The 20,182-nt window shown below is 38.1% G+C and overlaps 1 protein-coding gene across 4 annotated transcripts; it reads left to right on the top strand.

Moving 5' to 3' along the window:
* Positions 1–458: 458 nt before the first annotated feature.
* NFIL3 (nuclear factor, interleukin 3 regulated) lies at positions 459–19,212 on the top strand. Of its 4 annotated transcripts, none has more exons than XM_058166846.1 (3): positions 459–833; positions 2,472–2,584; positions 17,324–19,212. In XM_058166846.1, exon 3 carries the CDS (start codon positions 17,517–17,519, stop codon positions 18,903–18,905), a length of 1,389 nt encoding a protein of 462 aa, XP_058022829.1. In that variant the 5' UTR covers positions 459–833; positions 2,472–2,584; positions 17,324–17,516; the 3' UTR covers positions 18,906–19,212. The 4 variants fall into 4 exon arrangements, with proteins under 4 accessions (XP_058022829.1, XP_058022828.1, XP_058022831.1 ...); XM_058166847.1 differs by lacking the exon at positions 459–833 and adding an exon at positions 2,334–2,350; XM_058166845.1 differs by lacking the exon at positions 2,472–2,584.
* Positions 19,213–20,182: the final 970 nt, after the last annotated feature.

Here is a 20,182-nt window from a genome sequence, read left to right as displayed (position 1 = left end):
CCACCCCACCCCGCGCTCCCCTGTGATGTCAGGTCTACAACGCGACTACACATCGCCCGGCGTCTTTTTGAACAGTCTGGGAGCAGGGAAGAAAGAGGGAGGCTGACTCTCCGCCTCGGCCCCGGTCTCTCTGGCTCACCATTGGGCAATTACGTAAATGTCAGCTGCCTTCCCTTTTCTTCCTCCTTCGGCCCCCTCCGCTTCGCCGAGTTATGCAATATCCAAGCGCATACATCTTACTGTACCCCACACACCGCTCCAACAGGGCGGAGAAAGTGTAAAAGGGAGGGGAGGGGAGGCGGGAGGGGGGGGAGCGGGCTTCGATTCAAGTCTGGTCCTGCCCTTGTCACTTCCCTGCGGGAGGCCTCCATTGGCTGCTCCCCGAGAAACGCCGAGCTCTGATTGGCACCACGTAACCGCCCGTCATTGCAAAGGCTGGCAGGAGAATTTGTACGTTGTGAAGAGTGTACAGTATTGACCTACTAACACAGATCTCTCTCTAGCAGCGGCGGCGTTCGCGGAGTCGGCAAGAAGACCCAGTTACCGCTCCCTGACGTACTCGCTCGCTCGCGCTCCCTCCTCCTTCTCCACCTCACCCGGGAACTGCTTCTGACTGCTTCCAGCAGAGGCAGAGGCGCTCCCATTGATCAGGGGTCTTCCAGAAAGTCTCCCCTGAGCCGCTCCAGCTCCAGCGCCTGAGCACTGAGTCAGCCCGCTCGCCTCCCAACGAGACAACTTCTGAAGAACGCGGGCAGATGCCAGAAGGAGCTTCTGGAGTGACGGACCGGCTGTCCCACCACGTTAAAGGAGACCGATAAAATATAGATGTGCAGGTACATACCTATTTACCTATCACTAAAACCTTCTCTGGGAGCGCACTTGCCCTAGGAGCCAGTCTTCTTATTTCATTGGGGCACTTCGCGTCCTTAGCCCTTCCAGCCTAGCTCGGGCTGTACACGTGCCTGTCGCTATATCGGTACGGCAATGGCCAGCGCCGCTTTGTGCGCATCTGTCTCGATGGCTGTCGTACAACTTTTTTTTTTTTAACAGCCTTTGGCATGCCAGCGCGGGATTTCGCCGCCTTAAGAAGCTTGCATGTGCCCCTGGGTTCACGCTCTCCGACCTGGAGCGTGGCTTTCTGGCCCGAAGGGGCTTTATCACTTGTTCTTTCTCCGTGGCGGTCTTGTTGCGTAATGTAGCTCTTGTATGAGACAAATGGGTGGTTTGGAGGAGCGAAGAGGTTAGGCAAGCTTGAAGCCGGCTGGTACTGAGCAATCCCGGCAGAGCTGGAGAAGAAAGCTCCCTGTTTGAACAGGGCTAGTGAAAGAATTGAATGCGAATGAGCTGCTATTCGGGGATGGGGAGGGGATGGTAAGAAAAATCCCTCTCTGCAAGCTGCCTCTATTTTATTGGACTTCTTTTCTAGGCGCACGTTTTAGCTGTATGAATGTCTTAAACAGCCAGTGGGGGAGGTTGGTGCGACTTGTTATTTCATACATTGCATAATCCGTCCAGGGTGAACTATTGGCAAGCGCTAATATAGGGCGAGAACGTGCAGTGCTTGGAGAATTTTCGCTTAGCGCTGTGGAATTCTGTGTCTCGTTACACATTTCATCTCTTTTGGATATTTTATAGAAAATGTGTTTAAGAAATGATACAGAAACTTTCAAGTAGGTGTCCACTGTGATCCTCAATCCTTTTAAAAGAAAAGTCCTTACGTTCCAGAATTCCGTTTAAAACAACTATAAAAGGAATATACACGTAACAAATCGTTCTCTTCCAAGCGCTTCTTTTTTAAGCTTCCGTGTGTATTTGCTGCCGTTTGCTCTCTGTTGGCAACTGGTTTTCAGGCAATGCGTTTCTTTGATCGTTCCTGGAAACGTTGCATTATGTAACCACAAAATTGGCTGGCAGCGAGGCTGGGAAGCTAATTACGTGATTTTATAAACCCTTTCCCGCGAAGAAACTACAGCAATTCACCCTGGGTTTTTGTTTATTTTTTTAAAAGAAAGCGTTAGACTAAGAGGTGTCCAAATTCTTTCCCCCCTACCCCATCCCCAAGTCCCGCCTCGCCCCTCTGGAAAAGTAGACCGGTGGTTAAATGGAGCGACAACTCGGCTTGTTGAATATGTGCCACGTCCCTTAAAATGAGAATTGCGCACGACTATATTTAGCTCCCATCACATTGAAGCAATTGTAGCTTCCTGGGCTATTTCTGGTCTTTTCTCCAGAGCTGTGCAAATAGGCGTTCAAGGACATTTGCTCGCGTTTTGAACTCCACGCCTTCGGAGACGTTCTGATAAGGCTGGTATTTTTAGGAAGGCATCTCGCACAGACATCAAGTGGCTTGGTAGGTGTCGGTTTTCGTGCATGATCTCCCAAACCCCCCCCCCCGACAAAAACAGACCTATTAGGAGATCATTACGTGTTTCGGGAAAAGTGAGTGTCTCGTATCTCATTGCCCCCTGCAGATTGTATTGAAGAAACGAGACCGTGCTGACATGGGAGATGAGGGGGCAGCCGTTAGCTTCAGCCTGCTGTGATCTATGTCACTTGGTCAGAAGCCTGCCGTGCAAAGCGCAACGTAAGATGCTCTCGCACAATCTCCCTCCAGTTTTTCCTTGGCGACGGGATGGGAGGGGGAGGGTTCCCGACTTTTTGCATTGATTATACTGAAAACGGCCCATTGTTTACGAACCCTGAAATGTTCTGAGGGCGTGGGCGTGGAATCAAATTTTAACAACCCTTTTTGAATGTTCCTGCTGGCTCTTCTAGCGCGCGAGCGAGTTAAGGGGACGAGGAGGCGTTGCCGACATTCACAAGCTTTTCTCCTCGGTTTTTAAAACGAGGCTGCTCTGGTCATTCGTGTCCGCTCTGGCCTCGCCATGAGAGCTAGTGAAGAAAGGGGGAGCGAGGCGGCGCTGGAGTGGGGCCTCTCTTCTTGGGTGCCGGAAAGGTTGCCCGGACCAGCGTCCCCGGGATGGCGGCGACTGGAGAGGGAGCCGGAGGGCTCGCAGCAGCCCTTAGGCGTTGGTTGTTATGACTGGGCGAGAAGCGCGCGCTGGAAGGGGCTGGCTGGAGGGCGCTGCCTCGGCGCCTCGCATTCCTTTGTTCTGCGAAGGGGGGGGGGCGGGAAAGGCGGCAGGCAGCGCTCCAGCGAGGGGAAGGCGGGGAGAGGGAGAGGAGAGCGCAAGCCAGGCTGGCTCGGGCAGGAGTAAATAAAGCAGGATAACAGTTGTTTTGTACTGACGGAGCGAGAGCAGAACAAGCTGGCCGGAGGGAGGGATGCGTCTCCAGTCACGTAGTGTGTGTACTCGCGCCGCTCAACGCGGGGATGGGAGGCGGGGATGGGAGGCAGGGCGGAGAGCGCCTCCCTCTCCTGGCTCCTTCTTGCCTTGGAAATGGAACTGGGTTAAGCCAGCCAAGAGAGAGCGCTTTTCCTCCCCAGCCGGCCTGAGGGACCGTGTCCCTTTGTGCCTAGCCTTGCCCGGAATGTCGCCCAGGCACTCAGCCGACTTGCCTGAAGTCCAATACATTTGGAAATCTCCACGTTGGAGAAGTCTGTGGAAATAATTTGGGTGAAGGGTGGGCCGGGTTAGGTCTTTGCATGTTCGATGAGGCGAAGCAGGGATTAATAAAACCTGGGATGTCCATTGCCCGGCCAGTGATGAAAAGAGAGTACAACTGACGTTTCCAAAAATAATAAATCACCACAAATCTTATTTGTTCTGTCCTTTCTAGGTGCAGGCTGTGCAAACATGCTAGGATTTTTTTTTTCTTTTGTTAATTGTTGCCTTCCTCCTAATATTATCTACAAGGAAAATAAGATTTGCCAGCTAGTTTATTTTTGTTCAGAAGTAAATCAAGCTGCGGTCCTATTTTATACATCAGTTTCTTCCACTTGCCAAAATTTGTGTGGGGTCACAAGTCCTATTTGCTGGATGGTGATGACTGCACTCCAGGAAATTTGGATTAGCTTCCATTCTGCTAATCAAATTTCTTGGATCTTATTATATGGATTTTTGGAAATTTTTTAACATTGAATTTCCCAGTTTTGCCAAGGTCTGTTAGTGCTACTACAGTAGATACTGCATATTCCAGATAGGGAGATACTTGTCTTTAATACGTTTTAGCTGATCTACTGATCATTGAAATTGAGAAGGTATCTTCACATGTACACTTGATTGTACATGTGCGAGTCCCAATCTAGATATAATGTTAATTAAGCTTTTAGGAGAAACTTTTTCAGTGTTTTGGAATTGTAAAAATACAAATTTCTCAGTATCATGGTTAATGATTGTATATTAATTGTTCAAAGAATTGCTGTCTCTCCAATTGTTCCTACCTGCCCTACTCGATCCGGCATGCTCTGTGAGCACTGTTGGCTAGGGAATGTCAGCTGGCAGGGCCCAGAGAGAGAACCTTTTTTGCTATGGCACATGCCCTTTGGAACATCATTCCCCAAGACTTGTTCTGGCCCTGTTAGTCTTTTATAAGGCCTGAAAAGTTGACTTTGTGACCAGGTCTGCGGCTCTGGGAATGGGTTAGAGCCCATCTCTTGGTTGTGTGAATGATTGGTTAGATTATGCTATGTTTTCTATTTTTGATTTTTTTATATTGTATATTTTATGTATTTTGTTTTATAGTACACTGCCTAAAGTCACATTGACTTTGGAGATTGGTCGCTATATAAATCATACAAAGAAAAATATGGTAGAATAATCTCTCATATAGGTTGTATTTCAAATATGTACAAAAATATGGAACTTCCACAGTTAGCAAAGATATCATATAGGTTTCCTTCTCTTGGAGCAAGAAAGCTTTGGCTTATAATTAATGCTTCATGGGCTCTTACAAAAGCAGTATTGTTCAGAAAAAAAATACCATGACCTTAAATAAAGGGAGCTTAGGACCCATATGTGCCATAAATACTTTAGGTGGAGGGGGAGCACATGAGCAGGTCTTTCCCACCTGTATAGACTTTGACAGATAAATGGCAGTACACATCATAATCGCTGCTTTTTGAATATTTTCCAATCATAGGAATTCATCATAATATTATTTTATTTTTCATTTATTTTTTGTTTCCACTAAGATAATAAGTTCTAAATTATAGTTCTTTCTTTGAAAATCTTTTATTGTGCTGCTTTCTTATAATGGACTAGCTGATCAAAAAAATCTCCCACCAAAGTTGCTAAATTTTATTACATAATTTAGAATCAACCCAAAGGAATATTAGATGGAATTGGTCATCCTACTGGACTATCATTTGAGAAAATACGTATAGACAAATCTTAATCATTTACCTATCTAGCACTATGGGTCATACTTATCAAATAGGTTATGCAGTTAAATATACTTCTTAGTCATAACTGACTGCATAATCCTACATACATCTACATGAAGCAAACCTCACTACCGCCTAAAATGGTTAGCAGATGGCAATTGTAGTCCCACATATGGAGAGGAAAAAATAAATGCTATTGTACTGCATTGAGTCAGCAAAATCAATTGGCTGACTTACTGATTGACATGGTTTGTTCGGACAATGTATGGGTAGTGTAGCAACATAACATAAGATTAATCAAAAATTGAACTAAAGGACTTTGGATTTGAAAATTTAAATTGAGAATAATGATACTGAAGTTGAATGTGAAGAATGTGCCCATGTATTTTGTAGATAAATTAAATCAATGTTCTGCATTCTATTATATATTCTGCCCTGATAATTTTTTTACATAGGATGTATGTAAGAAAATTACCAGGCAATAATGTATAACTGAAAGGAAAAACTTCAATCCCAGGTTAAGAGAGCGACAAATTATTGTTCAAAGTGATAATGAATTTCATAAGTTGACTAATTCATTAACAGCTTTCCCATAGTTATTCTACCTTTTTAGTTTTAACCATTTATTTTTCAAGGAATTGGTTTTTACAATTTTTATTTGTTCTTATAGATTCAATTTTCTATTGGAATTTATTTTTTGAAGAAATAGTTTTGCGTTTACTCTCTCCCTATGAATAATGTGAGACTACTGTTGCTTCTTGCTGTTTATGTTGGCCTGTGAAGAAAAACAGTGCTAGCAGTTAATGTACAATCTGTACAAGATATCAATCACCTTCAGTTGCTCATAACTTGAAACAAAACATACATCTTTAGTTTGTTTCAAACTGGCTAATTCTGCTAAAGATTGTACAAACTTCATTTATGTAATGTTATCCTTTTCTCGGATGGTACTTTATTATGTTATTTTCTTGATCTCTGAATATTATATCATCAGAGTGATGCAATATTCTGAACAAAAAATGCTTTGTTTTAGGATTATTATATATTGTTACACAACAGATGTGACTCATAAGCACAACAGATTCTTGTAGAGGATATTGCTAGGATGTACAACCTTTTATGAGAGACCAGTCCTGTGGGTTTATAACAAAATTCAAAATGGTTTTCAATCAGTTTAAACCTTGAGGGTTCCTTGGTGCTCTCTGAGTTCGGTTGTTTTCTTGCAGACATTTTATTACCAAACTAGGTAACATCATCAGTTTTAGAAAAATCGGAGAGATCTATGTGTAGGTACACTTCCACCAAGGAACAACTATTCTTCCTGCACAAATGCCTATAACAGGATATCCTACCTACCAGCGTCTGATACACATCTCCAATAAATTGCACAGAATACTAGCATTACCAAACTAGGTAATGAAATGTCTACAAGAAAAAAACTAATCTCAGAGAGTACCAAGGACCCTGAAGTTCAATCCAGAATTACAAATATTCTCTTCTATCAATTTAAACCTTGTTTGGCGGACACATTTGACATGCTATGTGTTAGCTCATGAAATTATACTTATTCAAATTCAGAATATCTAAAAGACATATATATGTATGTATGTATGTATGTTTTCTGAGGTTTTCGCGGGTGTTTGTATGTAGGTCTTTGGTTATTCAGGTTTTCTCCCGCGTAAAATTGGAAGTGTCTTGCTGACGTTTCGACGAAGTCCCATTTGTCATCTTGAGGCTAGGTGTTTACAGCTTCGTGCTTCTCCTAGAAGCACGAAGCTGTAAACACCTAGCCTGAAGATGGTACTTAGTCGAAACATTGCCAAGACACTTCCAATTTTACGCGGGAGAAAACCCAAATAACCAAAGATGTACGTACATACATACATACATACATACACATTTTATAAGCATTAATATAAAATCACAAACTGTTGTATTGGTAATTGACCAAATTGGCGATATATTTATGCTAATACTTAGCATAGCTATTATGTAACAGACCGTTGATCTGACCTTTATATACAGTTTTACAGTATTCTTTAAATTAAAGGAGTTTTCATACTTTGAAGTTCATTGTAATTAAAACTGGAATACATTTTTGCTTAATGTAGAATTTTTTTAGTCTCTATAGCCTCAAACTACATAAGATTATTATTTCTAGAAATTTTAAGTAATAACCATATAGATGATGTTACTATATCATGTTTTTCTCACTGTGATCTGTAATCAGACTTACTTTCCATATCTGGACAGGACTTTAATCTCTACCATGACAAAGAAAGACAAGTATGCCAAAATGTGACTCATACTGCTGGGACTAATAATGTGTAAACTTTTGTGTGATTTCTGTTAGGATGTATGTCTCATCTATGCTAAAATAACTTAAAACAGAAAGTGTATTGACTTGGACATGAATTCTTTTCATACAAGCTCAATCAGTTTCAGGTCTATTTAAAAGCACATACCATTAGAAAAAGTTTCATTTACTGTAAATAATTATTTGCTTTTTCAGAGCTACAAGTGCTGTCTAAATTCATTTTTTCCCATAAATAGCAATCTGTATATAGTATAGGATAGCATGGCTTCTTGCAGTTTTGTTTTAATAGCTTTCATTAGTAACTTTTGTGCATTTTACTCTTATTATTCAGTATAGAAATATTGTTAAATATGATTTTCCCACTGTATTGTTATCACAAATCAACTTCATTAATATTGAGGAAATTTAAGATTTTTGCTTAGAGACATTACTGTTCTTACAAAAATTCATAAAGCTGAAGTCTTGACACTAGAAGATGTATTTTGTAGGTCATCCCAAATAGATCCAAATTAGACTTAGGCTAGAAATAATGTTGAATCAGCCAGATTTGCCACTTGCCTTATTCCATTTTATAGCTCAGATGAGTAGATGATTGAAAAAATGCTGATGTGTATTTGTGTTACAAAAACCAAAATAGTCTTCAAGGGGGATTGCATTATTTTAAGTTGTGAAAAACATATGCATTTTTTATGAGTTAATATAATAAGTTGCTTTAAACGGAGACAGGTGGCTATATAGGTGTGATTAGTAAAATAAATAAAAAGTAGTAATAATAGAGCTTTTTGTCAAAGGAAGTTCTCAAAAACAATCACCTTAAAAGTATTTAAATTGAACAAACAATAGACTCCTCAACAAAAAATAGACCCCTCAACAAAAAAATATGACAATAGTTTGTCATAAACCATGTTTATGTGTTCAGTAAGAAAGAAATTCAGTTTTGTATATGGCAACACTGAGAGCAGTGTAATTGTTTGAGCTATGCCAGATCTTGGAAGGTAAGGAAGTTGGGCCTGTTTAGTAATCGGACTGAGAACTACTTGGAAATTCCAAGGCCTCTAATTAGACTGAGAATTTGGAAATGCATCCTGGAAAAATCACAGGCAAACTATTTTTGTAACAAAGCCAATAAAACTTCATAGTTGCAGTCACCAAAGATCAAGTTCAACTCAAGAGCATCCTTACCATTTAATTAAGAGCGATAATCATTCACCAACTTGTATATATCATTTATTATAATGATTTATCTATAAATCATTTACCAGTTGCTACTTTTATGTAACCGTAGAATCAACTGAAATTATGAGATGTCTGATATAGTTTTGTAATCATAGTCTTGACAGAAATGTATTTAAATAAATCAAGTACTCACTGTTAGTGTTACGTAATAAAATGTATTCATCGATCAGATTCAGAACTCTTATTATCCTTTTGTCTATTCCTGGGACAGGGGAGGCAAACATAAAAATGTTTATTATTGAACATTTTATAAAATTTTGTAAAGGATGTTTTATAAAATTCTATGCATAGTTAAATAACTATGAATATTGGAAAAGAACAGAAAACACTAATATTTGTACATGTGTAAAGTAAATAATATTATTTATCCTAATCCTAATTCCATAAATTATATAAAATTGCCTTTTAAGGCAATATTGAAGTTTACATAGTGATGTATTTGTGTTCCTTTCCTTTTTCTTTTGTTTTTAAAGATCTGACATCTAATCCTTGTAAATTTACTTTAGATTAATTATGATGGAGTTTTCTAAATTAATGCATACCTTCTGTATGTATATAGTTAGCACAATCTTATACATTTCCACTGGGCAATTTTTTAAAAAAAATGCTGAATAGAATCTGTTCCTATATACAGAATTACAATATAAGCTGAAGACTTTTCAATTGAAGAAGAAAAAAAAATGAAAGGTGAACTTATTAACTTTAGCTGCCAGTATAATATTGGCTATGCCCAGTATTAATCAAGCATGCTACCATTCATACAACAAGACTTTTCATTGTATTTATGTTATTCAGTGGCTTAAATCCATGATGGAGGCTTATTCAACATTTCAGAACAGATTGGAAAGGAATTAGTGCCAGTGAGTTGAAGGACAAGATAAATGCTGCTGATGCCATAGGGTGGACCAGTGAAATGACACCCTTCAGTCCAATCCCATTACTAAAACATAACTTTCAGTGAATTAGCTGGTGCATACTCCCAGGAAACCTGGTTATTGAGTTGCAGTATTTGTGTTTTGATGTGTTTTAATTTGTGTTAATTACTTTTGAGAAGAAATCTTAATAGCTTAGTAGTAGAATAGATTATAGCTATCTATTTGAGTAAAACATAAATACTGTACAGGAAAATTGCATGACACCTTTTTTTTAAAGACTGGAAACAGTTTTATGTTTGCTTGTTAATGTAAATTTGTAGCATTTTATTTCATTGCAGCCTTATTTATTTATATTTATATGATCGTCCATCTCACAAAAGCATGGCTCTTCATCTTATGATAAATAGTATGTTGTATTATAAAATTTATATAGCCACCCATCTCATCGAAGAATGGCACACAATAGATAAAAACAAAAGGATAAAAAAAGTAAATATAAAAGCCAGTAATAAGTACAAACCACAGTTAAGAAAAAATTAAAAAATTCCCCCTCAATAGTGGAGCCATCTAGACAAGTCACCTTCAGAGTCCCAGAACTGATAACCAGATCTTGAGGGCTTTTCGGGATATCAGAAAGAATTTTGGCCTCCAGCAGCACTCTGCCAGCCAAAAATGGGCCACATGGAGGCCTCCCGAGGCCACTGTGTGGCCCTTTTTTGGCCTCCCCTGCCTTCAGCAGCACCCTGCCGACCAAAAACAGAGCCATTCAGAGGCCTCCTGAAGCCCACATGCAACCCGTTTTCGGCCTCTCGAGGCCCCCTCGTGGCCCATTTTTGGCCTCCCCTGTCTTCTGTAGCACTCTGCCAGCCAAAAATATGTGGCCCATTTTGGCTGGCAGAATGCTTCAGGAGGCCAGTGAGGCCGAAATGCAGTCTCCCTGGCTGCTGGGGGCCAAATGTGGCCCGTTTTGGCCAGCAGAGGCACCGCAGGCCAGTCCTTTGATATTTCCAGGCTGACCCCATGGGCTGGATTTAAGCATCCCGCAGGCTGGATCCAGTCCACAGGCCTTGAGTTTGACACCCTTGCTGTACAGGACCCAATGAATGTTCATACAGAACATCTGGGAGATGGGGTATATAGGTGTATGGAAGGGAAAATTGTCCACTTTCCATCTACCCTTCCATCTTTTGTGAAGTCATGAAATTGGAATTTCATTTCAGATTTATTTCAGATGAGAGGTATGTTTTCAATAGCAGATAATTGAAACTGGTAGCTGGTAAAGGATCAGTAAAACTCCTCTGGCAGGTGCAGTATTACAAGCTACCGTATTTTTCGGAGTATACCTTAGCTTTTGGGGAGGAAAATAAGAAAAAAGCTGATTGGCAGGTGGATTGGCCTCTTGGAATATCCCCAATCAGCTGTTCCCAGAGGTGAATTTTAGGAACAAGTTCCTTGGTTGTGAGCTCTGTCCCTTGCTTTTTTTTTTTTTTTTTGTGCCTCTGAAATGCCAGAAAAAACTTTTTTCTGCCTCTGAAAGCCTCCAAACAGAACTTCAGAAAAAAAGCTTCTGAAGCTCTGTTTGGGAGTTTCTTTTCTGAAGCTTCTTTCAGCCTCTGAAACCTCCGTTTGAGGAGCTGGGCGGGGCTACATTCGGAGTATAAGACACCCCCAGATTTTCACCCTCTTCTTTGGGGGAAAAAGGTGCATCTTATACTCCAAAAAATACGGTAAGTCTTATCTGTTTTGTACATGTGCCAATATGGAACACATATAAAATAGAGGCAAGGCTAGGATAACAAAATTATACCTGCTCCCTTGCATTCTGACTCCCCTCTTCCCATGGATGCCTTATCAACATTGAGTGATAATAAGATTAACATGCTTTACCTCTCTCTATAAATTTAATTTAACACAACTATATAAATATGTCCAGGAAGACTCCTTCATGGGAAGGAAAGCAAATGGCAATTTTCTTCTTGAAGGAGAAAGATGAGGGCACTATCGGAATTGTCCAGTGGGAGTATGTGATAGCCTACTATCTGGACTGAATAACTTGCAAGTTGTTGTCAAAGTATCTCAGCTGAAAAAATAATTAACTAATTTAATTAATTAATTTATTTAATTAATTAAATAAATAACTGCAGAAAAAATAATTGCTACCAACTTGCCTTCCATTGAGGACCTGTATACTGCACGAATCAAGAAGAGGGCCGTGAAAATATTTGCAGATCCCTCGCATCCTGGACATAAACTGTTTCAACTCCTACCCTCAAAACGACGCTATAGAGCACTGCACACCAGAACAACTAGACACAAGAACAGTTTTTTCCCGAAGGCCATCACTCTGCTAAACAAATAATTCCCTCAACACTGTCAGACTATTTACTGAATCTGCACTACTATTAATCGTTTCATCGTTCCCATCGCCAATCTCTTTCCACTTATGACTGTATGACTATAACTTGTTGCTGGCAATCCTTATGATTTATATTGATATATTGATCATCAATTGTGTTGTAAATGTTGTACCTTGATGAACGTATCTTTTCTTTTATGTACACTGAGAGCATATGCACCAAGACAAATTCCTTGTGTGTCCAATCACACTTGGCCAATAAAAAAAAAATTCTATTCTATTCTATTCTATTCTATTCTATTCTATTCTGAGACAGGGTTTTCTTAAACTGTTTTAAGTCAAGCTGGCAAAAAAAGCATAGAAGAACTTAAACGTTAAATGCAGACGTGGCCATAATTTCATTTTACAGATAATCAGCTGAGTTTAATGGCAGAAATTATATAGAAATCAGACCCATTAAGTTTAAAGTTGTTTATTCCCAAATAGATTGTAACTCAAGTTTTTAAAAAAATCAAACTCAGATTTAGATTCAGAGCCAATAACCAAAACAGTTGATAACATGATTGTTTTAGGTATTTGCTGTATTTAGTGTATTAAAATAGATGGCTTGATCTAGAATGGTAGAAATGTAACTTTATTTTAAATGAGATTGTGATTTACTTATAGCTCCGATTCTAAATATAAAGTTTATGCCTAGGAACAATTCTAGAAACTTAAATTGTTTTTTATAAGTTGAGAACAATGAAAAATGTGTTGTAAAAGCTGAATAATTATTAATTCAAGTGTAAAAGTAATATAATCAAATATATGCATGCAACATTGTCTTTCAAGAGTAGAGCATGCTATTAAAAATACTAAGAATTCGACAAGCCCTTTAGCTGAAACTTGTTAGTTTAGAACTAACTACTGTGTGTATGTAGTTTGCCCCATGACTGAGCATTCTGTATGCCTTGCATGATAATGACTAAAGGTTGCAAAGTTAATAGAATCATTCCAGGTATTTATCTGACAACATTGGTCTTTTAACACTCTGATTGTTATTTTAGAATAATATCTATTCTAGTCTATAAATCTTTAACTAGAAAGTAACAGAAAACATTATTGTGTGCTTTAGAATCAAGCTAGACAAAGAAAGCTAGGCAGTTTGATGATCAACTGCAATTGTATCATTGCAAATTTATATTTGTTTAGATTTCATACTTTTGAAACACCCATCTCCCTCAGAGATTATATTATATCACAGTGGTAAATAATTGGTTTGACTAAAAATATGATGCCTCTGTTCATTTCAACAGTGAGGGTTAATGTAGTTAATGGCCAAACAAGGTAAATACAGCTTTTAGTCTTTTTTCAACCTGACTGCATAGATTTAGTTGAATACTAGCAACTCTGTTGTTTCATAGGCTTCCTTTTGTCCTTCTGCAAATGAATACCTGAGTTTCATGTTTGTGTTGCAAACTCCAGGTGTAGAGGATAAAAATAGTAAATTGCATAACATTCCCCTTCATTGCCGCTTAACCAAAGATAGTTTACCTTGGAGGCCCAGTCAGGCTGAATAGGAGTCTTTCAGAAATTGTGTTTTTTAAAGACAACAGAAGGCATATAATTTTTAAGAATGGAATAGTTAAAAAGTGGGGATGAAGCGTTATGAATTTATATGGTTTTCATGTTGCCCTTTTCAATATTAAATTAGTTATTGCTGATTATTACATTGCTGATTATTACATTGTTAAAATGACTTATGCTATAAACAATTTTAGTAGTTTGTTGTCTTTAAAAAGATCTTTCAAGAGCTGCATGGTAGCATTTATAATTGGGTAGTAAAAAGTTGGTTGTTCTGGAAGGCATTTGGGGATTGACCATAGATTGATTGTAGTTACTTACTTGTTATCTAAGTTTTTAAACGTAGACTTTATTCTTATTGCTATCTTAATATCCGAACTACTCACAGGATCAATGAGGATTGAGATTGTAGATAAATTACATAAATGAAACAAACAACTGTGAAATTAACCATAGAAGAAATGATAGATTTTGAAATAGAGTGAAATTACAGTTCACTAATTTATGTATACACACATATCATATTTTACAATTATATTATAAATAGCAGTAGTAAAAATTGACTTGATTTGCTATTATTAACAGATGAAGTTCTAGCTGACATATACACAAATTGAAAGAGATCCAAGGTTTGAGTTTGATATTGTGCCATAGCAAACTATACAGTATGGACACGTATAAAGCTAATGGAATCTTGCAGAGTTTTAGTAGATTTTTAAAATAGTAACTCTTTGTAAAGACACAATGTGAGAAAAAAAACCCACTTTAACTTTGTGGTTACTGTAAATATTGAATTTGTTACCAGAAGATTTATCTTATTTAAACCACAAGAATGCTTTTCATATTGTCAGAGGAAATGGTACTTTGTTTACCATTTCCTTCATTCAGTTCAATTTTATTCATTTACTGTAACAAAAGGGAACCTCAGTTTTTGAAAGAAGTGGAATACATGTTGCTTTATTAGCATAATCATTAAGTGTTGTACCTTATGATTCTTGACAAATATGTATTCTTTTATGTATACCGAGAGTGTATGTACCAAGACAAATTCCTTGTGTGTCCAATCACACTTTGCCAATGAAGAATTCTGTTCTGTTCTATTGTGTTCATTCTAAATTACTAACTATTCCATACCTCCAGTGTCATGATATTGAACCACTGGTGGAATTCAAATTTTTTTACTACTGGGTTCTATGGGCATGGCTTGGTGGGCGTGAGTTGGCTTGGTGGGCGTGGCAGGGTAAGGATATTGCAAAATCTCCATTCTTACCTCACTCTGGGGCCAGCCAGAGGTGGTATTAGCCAGTTCTTTGAACTACTCAAAATTTCAGAACCTGCTGAATAGCACCTCTGCATTGGACCATTATTTGCATTTGAATGGGATGAATAAAGGCCATAGGAGCCATGTGATGCAGTGGTTAGAGTGCAGTACAGCAGGCCTACCTTTGCTGACTGCCAGCTGACTGCAATTTGGCAGTTCAAATCTCACCAGGCTCAAGGATGACTCAGCCTTCCATCCTTCCAAGGTAGGTAAAATGAGGACCCAAATTGTTGGGGGCAATATGCTGACTCTGTAAACCACTCAGAGAAGGCTGTAAAGCACTGTAAAGCAATATATAAGTCTAACTGCTATTGCTATACTGAATGCTAAAAATACGGTATAGAGGGCTGTCCTTGGAAGCACCACCAGCTAGGCTGTTGTATATAATGCCTCACCATCTCTGTTGAAATAGCTATACTTGCTGCTAATTTTCCAATGAACTAAGTTTAGGATGTTGATGTTAACCTATAATGCTTTAAAAACATGAGGTCAGGGTACTTCAAAGAATTCTTCCATATCAAGAATAACCAATGAGGAAAAAGGTCTATTCTGCCATGGCCTCAATTCTGTGGAATGCCATATGTATAGTACTAAAGATAAAGTAAGCACCAACCTTATTTTTGTGCAAGTGATGCTGAAAACATGTTTAAACCTTGGTGTTATTGATATTGCTTTATTAATGAAGGATAGTGATATTTCTTTTTTAATATAGCTTTATATTTGTAATGTTTTCTTTTGAATAGTTTTTTTAAAATACATTAATATTGGGGGGGGTGCATAACCTGTAAAGCCATATAGAAAATAGTTAAAATAAATATTTAACAAATAGTACTAACTGCAATTGAATAATCTGATCTCTTTATTTTCATTGTGAAAAAGATTAGCAGAAATAAATGAGATTTATGCATGATTTGTGTCAACATATTAAGTACATTAGAAGTCCTGAAAAAAGGATTAAGCTATTGCCTACCTTGATATACAGAATATCTTTGAGAATGATGGATTTGGTATTATATAGACTTTGGGGGACACTTGCAGTTCAGTAATAGTAAAAATGAATGAGAAAAGTAAAGTATTTTGGCTTGGATTAAATAATATACTTTAAGACTTTTTTGATCACAGTTTAGATTGTCAGCTGATTCGAATATTTTTAATATGAACGCCGGGAATTAAAAACTCATTTATTTATTCAAGCGGGACTGGACTGATTTTTTAAATTTTAAATTTTAAAGTTTTAATCCTTCGTAATTTTATATGGGGTATTTTAGGTTAGGTCAATCTGACGGTTTTAATTCGGCCATTATGGAATAGGTATTTTAAATTGATATTTTAACTTTGTATACTTGCTGTTTTTATTTTTGGCTGTACACCGCCCTGAGTCCTTCGGGAGAAGGGCGGTATAAAAATTTAAATAAATAAATAAATAAATAAATAAATAAATATATATATATATATATATATATATTTAGACAAGTAGATTTCATTTAGGAATAATGATTAAGCTAGTTTGCTAGGTAGATGCTGTTTGTGTTTATTAATGATGTCTTTCAGTTAATTGGTTTTTAAACATGTTATTAGTAGCTGATCTGCACTCTATGTACATGATAGATAACGTAACGTGTACGGCACTATCTGTAAATTGGGATGGGATGGGGGAGGGGAGGGTTTTTAGATTGTGGGCTTTTAGTGATGTAAGCTGCTTGGAGTCTCCATGTGTGAGTTGGGCAGCCCTATACATTTGCCTAATGAGTAAATGAATACAAATTCTGGTCAGCACATTGCCAGGTTATGTTAGGGATCACTTTACTAAAATAATTGTCTTTTGTAAAATGTAAAAGATGTAAAAATACCAAGAGAGGACTTCCTCAAGATTTTGTCACTGTGAGAAACAAAAGCAACATTATCAGAAGGAACACCTTCTCTGTAGTTGCTTCAATATAAGAGGGATCTGTGAGGTTAGGTGGGTGGGTGTTAAAAAAGTCAAGGTGGTAGACCCAACTGTGTAGTCAAAGAGCTGCCCCTTTATATGTGCATTAAGCACACACAAAAAAAGTGCATTAAAAAAAGCTGCCCCGAGAAGACTTTCCTTTTTAAGCAGACTTTTAAGTTTTTAGTGACTGGGCAGAACTTTTTTTTTTAGCTACCGGTATGTTCTATTGGTCTGAGGGTATTGTGGTTTTTACTGGGTTGTGTACTTATGCATTATAGTTAACCATTGAGTCAGTTTATGAGGGAGTGTAAATATTTTGTAAATGATAAAGGATAATTGCATAAAATTAATACAATTATTAAAAGTGTTGCAAATGCTTTAAAAAAAAGAGACTGAAAATTAGTAACTAAACAGTTATTATTCTTTTGTATGCCACAGATATTTAAAGAAGCTTCTCAGATGGATCAGCTCAGAGGAACATTTCACCAAGATGCCTGAGACTATGGAATAAACAGAATAATACTTATGGAATTAAAATCACTTATATATCAAATTGTTTTGGTTCAACAAAAGATCCTGAAAGGTTACTTTATCATATTATTATTTACATATTTACTGAAACTTGCTTCTGATGCAGCTAAGAAAAATGCAGTCCATTAAAACAGAACAGGCATCTGCTGATACAAGTGGCAACATGGACAAAATTATGGCTCTTAATTCTACACTGACTGATGTATCGGATGACTTAGCTACTGGTGATGAAATGTTACTTGCAGAAGGAGCTGTTACGAAAAACAAGGCTTCAGCATGCAGGAGAAAGCGGGAATTCATTCCAGATGAAAAGAAAGATGCGATGTACTGGGAAAAACGACGTAAAAATAATGAAGCTGCCAAAAGGTCTAGGGAAAAACGGCGACTGAACGATCTTGTTTTAGAGAACAAGCTAATTGCACTGGGAGAAGAAAATGCCACTTTAAAAGCTGAGTTACTTTCACTGAAGTTAAAGTTTGGCTTAATAAGCTCTTCTGCATATGCCCAAGAGATTCAGAAGCTCAACAATTCAACAGTTGTTTATTTTCAAGAATACCAGAATTCCAAATCAAGCATTAACGCTTTCATTGATGAACATGAGCCAACTATTGTAAGCAGTAGTTGTATATCTGTCATTAAGCACTCACCACAAAGCTCTTTATCTGATGTATCCGAAGTGTCATCAATAGAGCACGCTCAAGCAAGCCCCACAGAAAACAATTGCAGAAATACTGATAATAAATTCCAGCTCATAAAACAAGAACCTATGGAATTAGAAAACTATACAAGAGATTCACGAGATGAAAGAGGGTCCTTTACAACTTCAATATATCCAGGCTTCATGGGAAGCCATTTTAATGGCTATTCACATTCCCCTCCACTGTTGCAAGCAAACAGGTCCTCCAGCAATTCTCCAAGGACTTCAGAAACTGATGAGGGTGTTGTGGGAAAGTCATCAGATGGAGAAGATGAGCAGCAGGTTCCTAAAGGTCCAATCCATTCTCCTGTTGAACTTAAAAATACTAATGCCATAGTTAAAGTTCCAGAGGTAAGCTCTTCTGCACTTCCTCATAAACTGAGAATTAAGGCAAAGGCCATGCAAATCAAAGTGGAAATGTTGGATAATGAATATGATGCCACACAGAAACGACTGTCACCTATTGATATGTCATCTAAAAGACATTTTGAACTTGAAAAGAATAATGCACAAAATTTAGCGCACAATACTCACACTCCTTTCTCAGTTCAAGTAACTAATATCCAAGACTGGTCTCTGAAACCAGAACACTGGCACCATCAAAAAGAACTCACTGAAAAAACTCAGAGTGACTGCAAAACCACAGGGCTTGATGTTAAAGACAATTCCTACAAAGTCTCTGAGGCAGAAAACTTGTACTTGAAACAGGGCATAGCAAATTTGTCTGCAGAGGTTGCTTCCCTTAAGAGACTTATAACTACACAACACATCTCTGCTTCAGACTCTAGCTAAATGACTACTGAGTAATTATTATTTTAAAGGATGTCATTTGCAGTAGGTTGGTATGTTTTGTATTACGCTGAATTTTCACTGGACTTGGAATGTCGTTTCACTGTAATGTTCACATAATGTCTGATGGATGATGTCTTTTTGTGCACAGATGACTGTGGAGATGAGATTGTGAAGATCACTAGCCTCGTGTATGGTGAAGATGCCTGTGTACATGCTGTATATATAGTGAACATTATTTTTCTGTCATTCTGTTACTATAAAGTGTGGAAGTTGCCAGTTCCAATAAAAAATTGGTGACAAGCACAAACTGTAAACTGTCAAATCACTTTCAGTCGGGATTTTTTTTTTTAAGTTCAACACAGTCATGTCATGAGACATATCTCCATTTTCTTACAATATTTTCATTATAGGCTGTCATTCCCCTACCCATCACTTCTTATCCTTGTTTTGCATGCCAAGTTGCATGTAATAAAAAATAAAGAGGTGCTGAGAGACAATTGGTAATTAGATATTATGAGAATATCTAATGGACAAATCAGAAAACAAAAATACTTGGGAAAGACAATAATTTTTTCTGACTTTGCTATTTGCATTTTAGACTAATATGGTGCATTAATATTTACTTTATTATGGCTGTCCATCTCATAATACTTAAAAGCAAGATTAGCTGAGAAAAACCAACCACCAAAAACTATTAGCACATGATACAGATATAATTACATCTGGGGGGCCCAGTCTCAATAATAAAATCAGGTTTTAAGGCATTACAAACTAAACAGGATCAGAGAAAGTGTAATGTCTAGGGTGGATGTCCTGACAAGCTTGAATCCTGCCAGATTACACTCGCTAGTAGACAGTACCTGGAACATGGCACCTTCTTCCTGATCCAACTGGATAGGTAGATACAACCAGCAAGAGACAGTCCTGCTGTAACCTGAAAGCATACTGACAAACAATACAGAGCAGAAGCATCCCAGGCTCTAAAACAGTGGTTCCCAACCAGTGTGCCGCGGCACTAAGGGGTGCCGTGAGATCTTTTGAGGGTGCCGGGAACTTTTGAGCTACGGAGATTTTAAATATCTATTTCCTTATAAGGGTGCCGGGAACTTTTGAAAGGCTTTCCAAGGGTGCCTCAAACAAGAAAAGGTTGTGCCTCAAACAAGAAAAGGTTGGGAACCACTGCTCTAAAAGATAGGTACCCAGAGGCCTGCACTGCTTCATTTTGCACTAGCCAAGGGTGTCAAACTGGATTTCTTTGAGGGCCAGATCATCATTAT

Source organism: Ahaetulla prasina, chromosome 2 (genome assembly GCF_028640845.1).
Source record: "Ahaetulla prasina isolate Xishuangbanna chromosome 2, ASM2864084v1, whole genome shotgun sequence".
Taxonomy (NCBI): Eukaryota; Metazoa; Chordata; class Lepidosauria; order Squamata; family Colubridae; genus Ahaetulla; species Ahaetulla prasina.
This window is presented reverse-complemented; position numbering and strand designations above follow the sequence as displayed.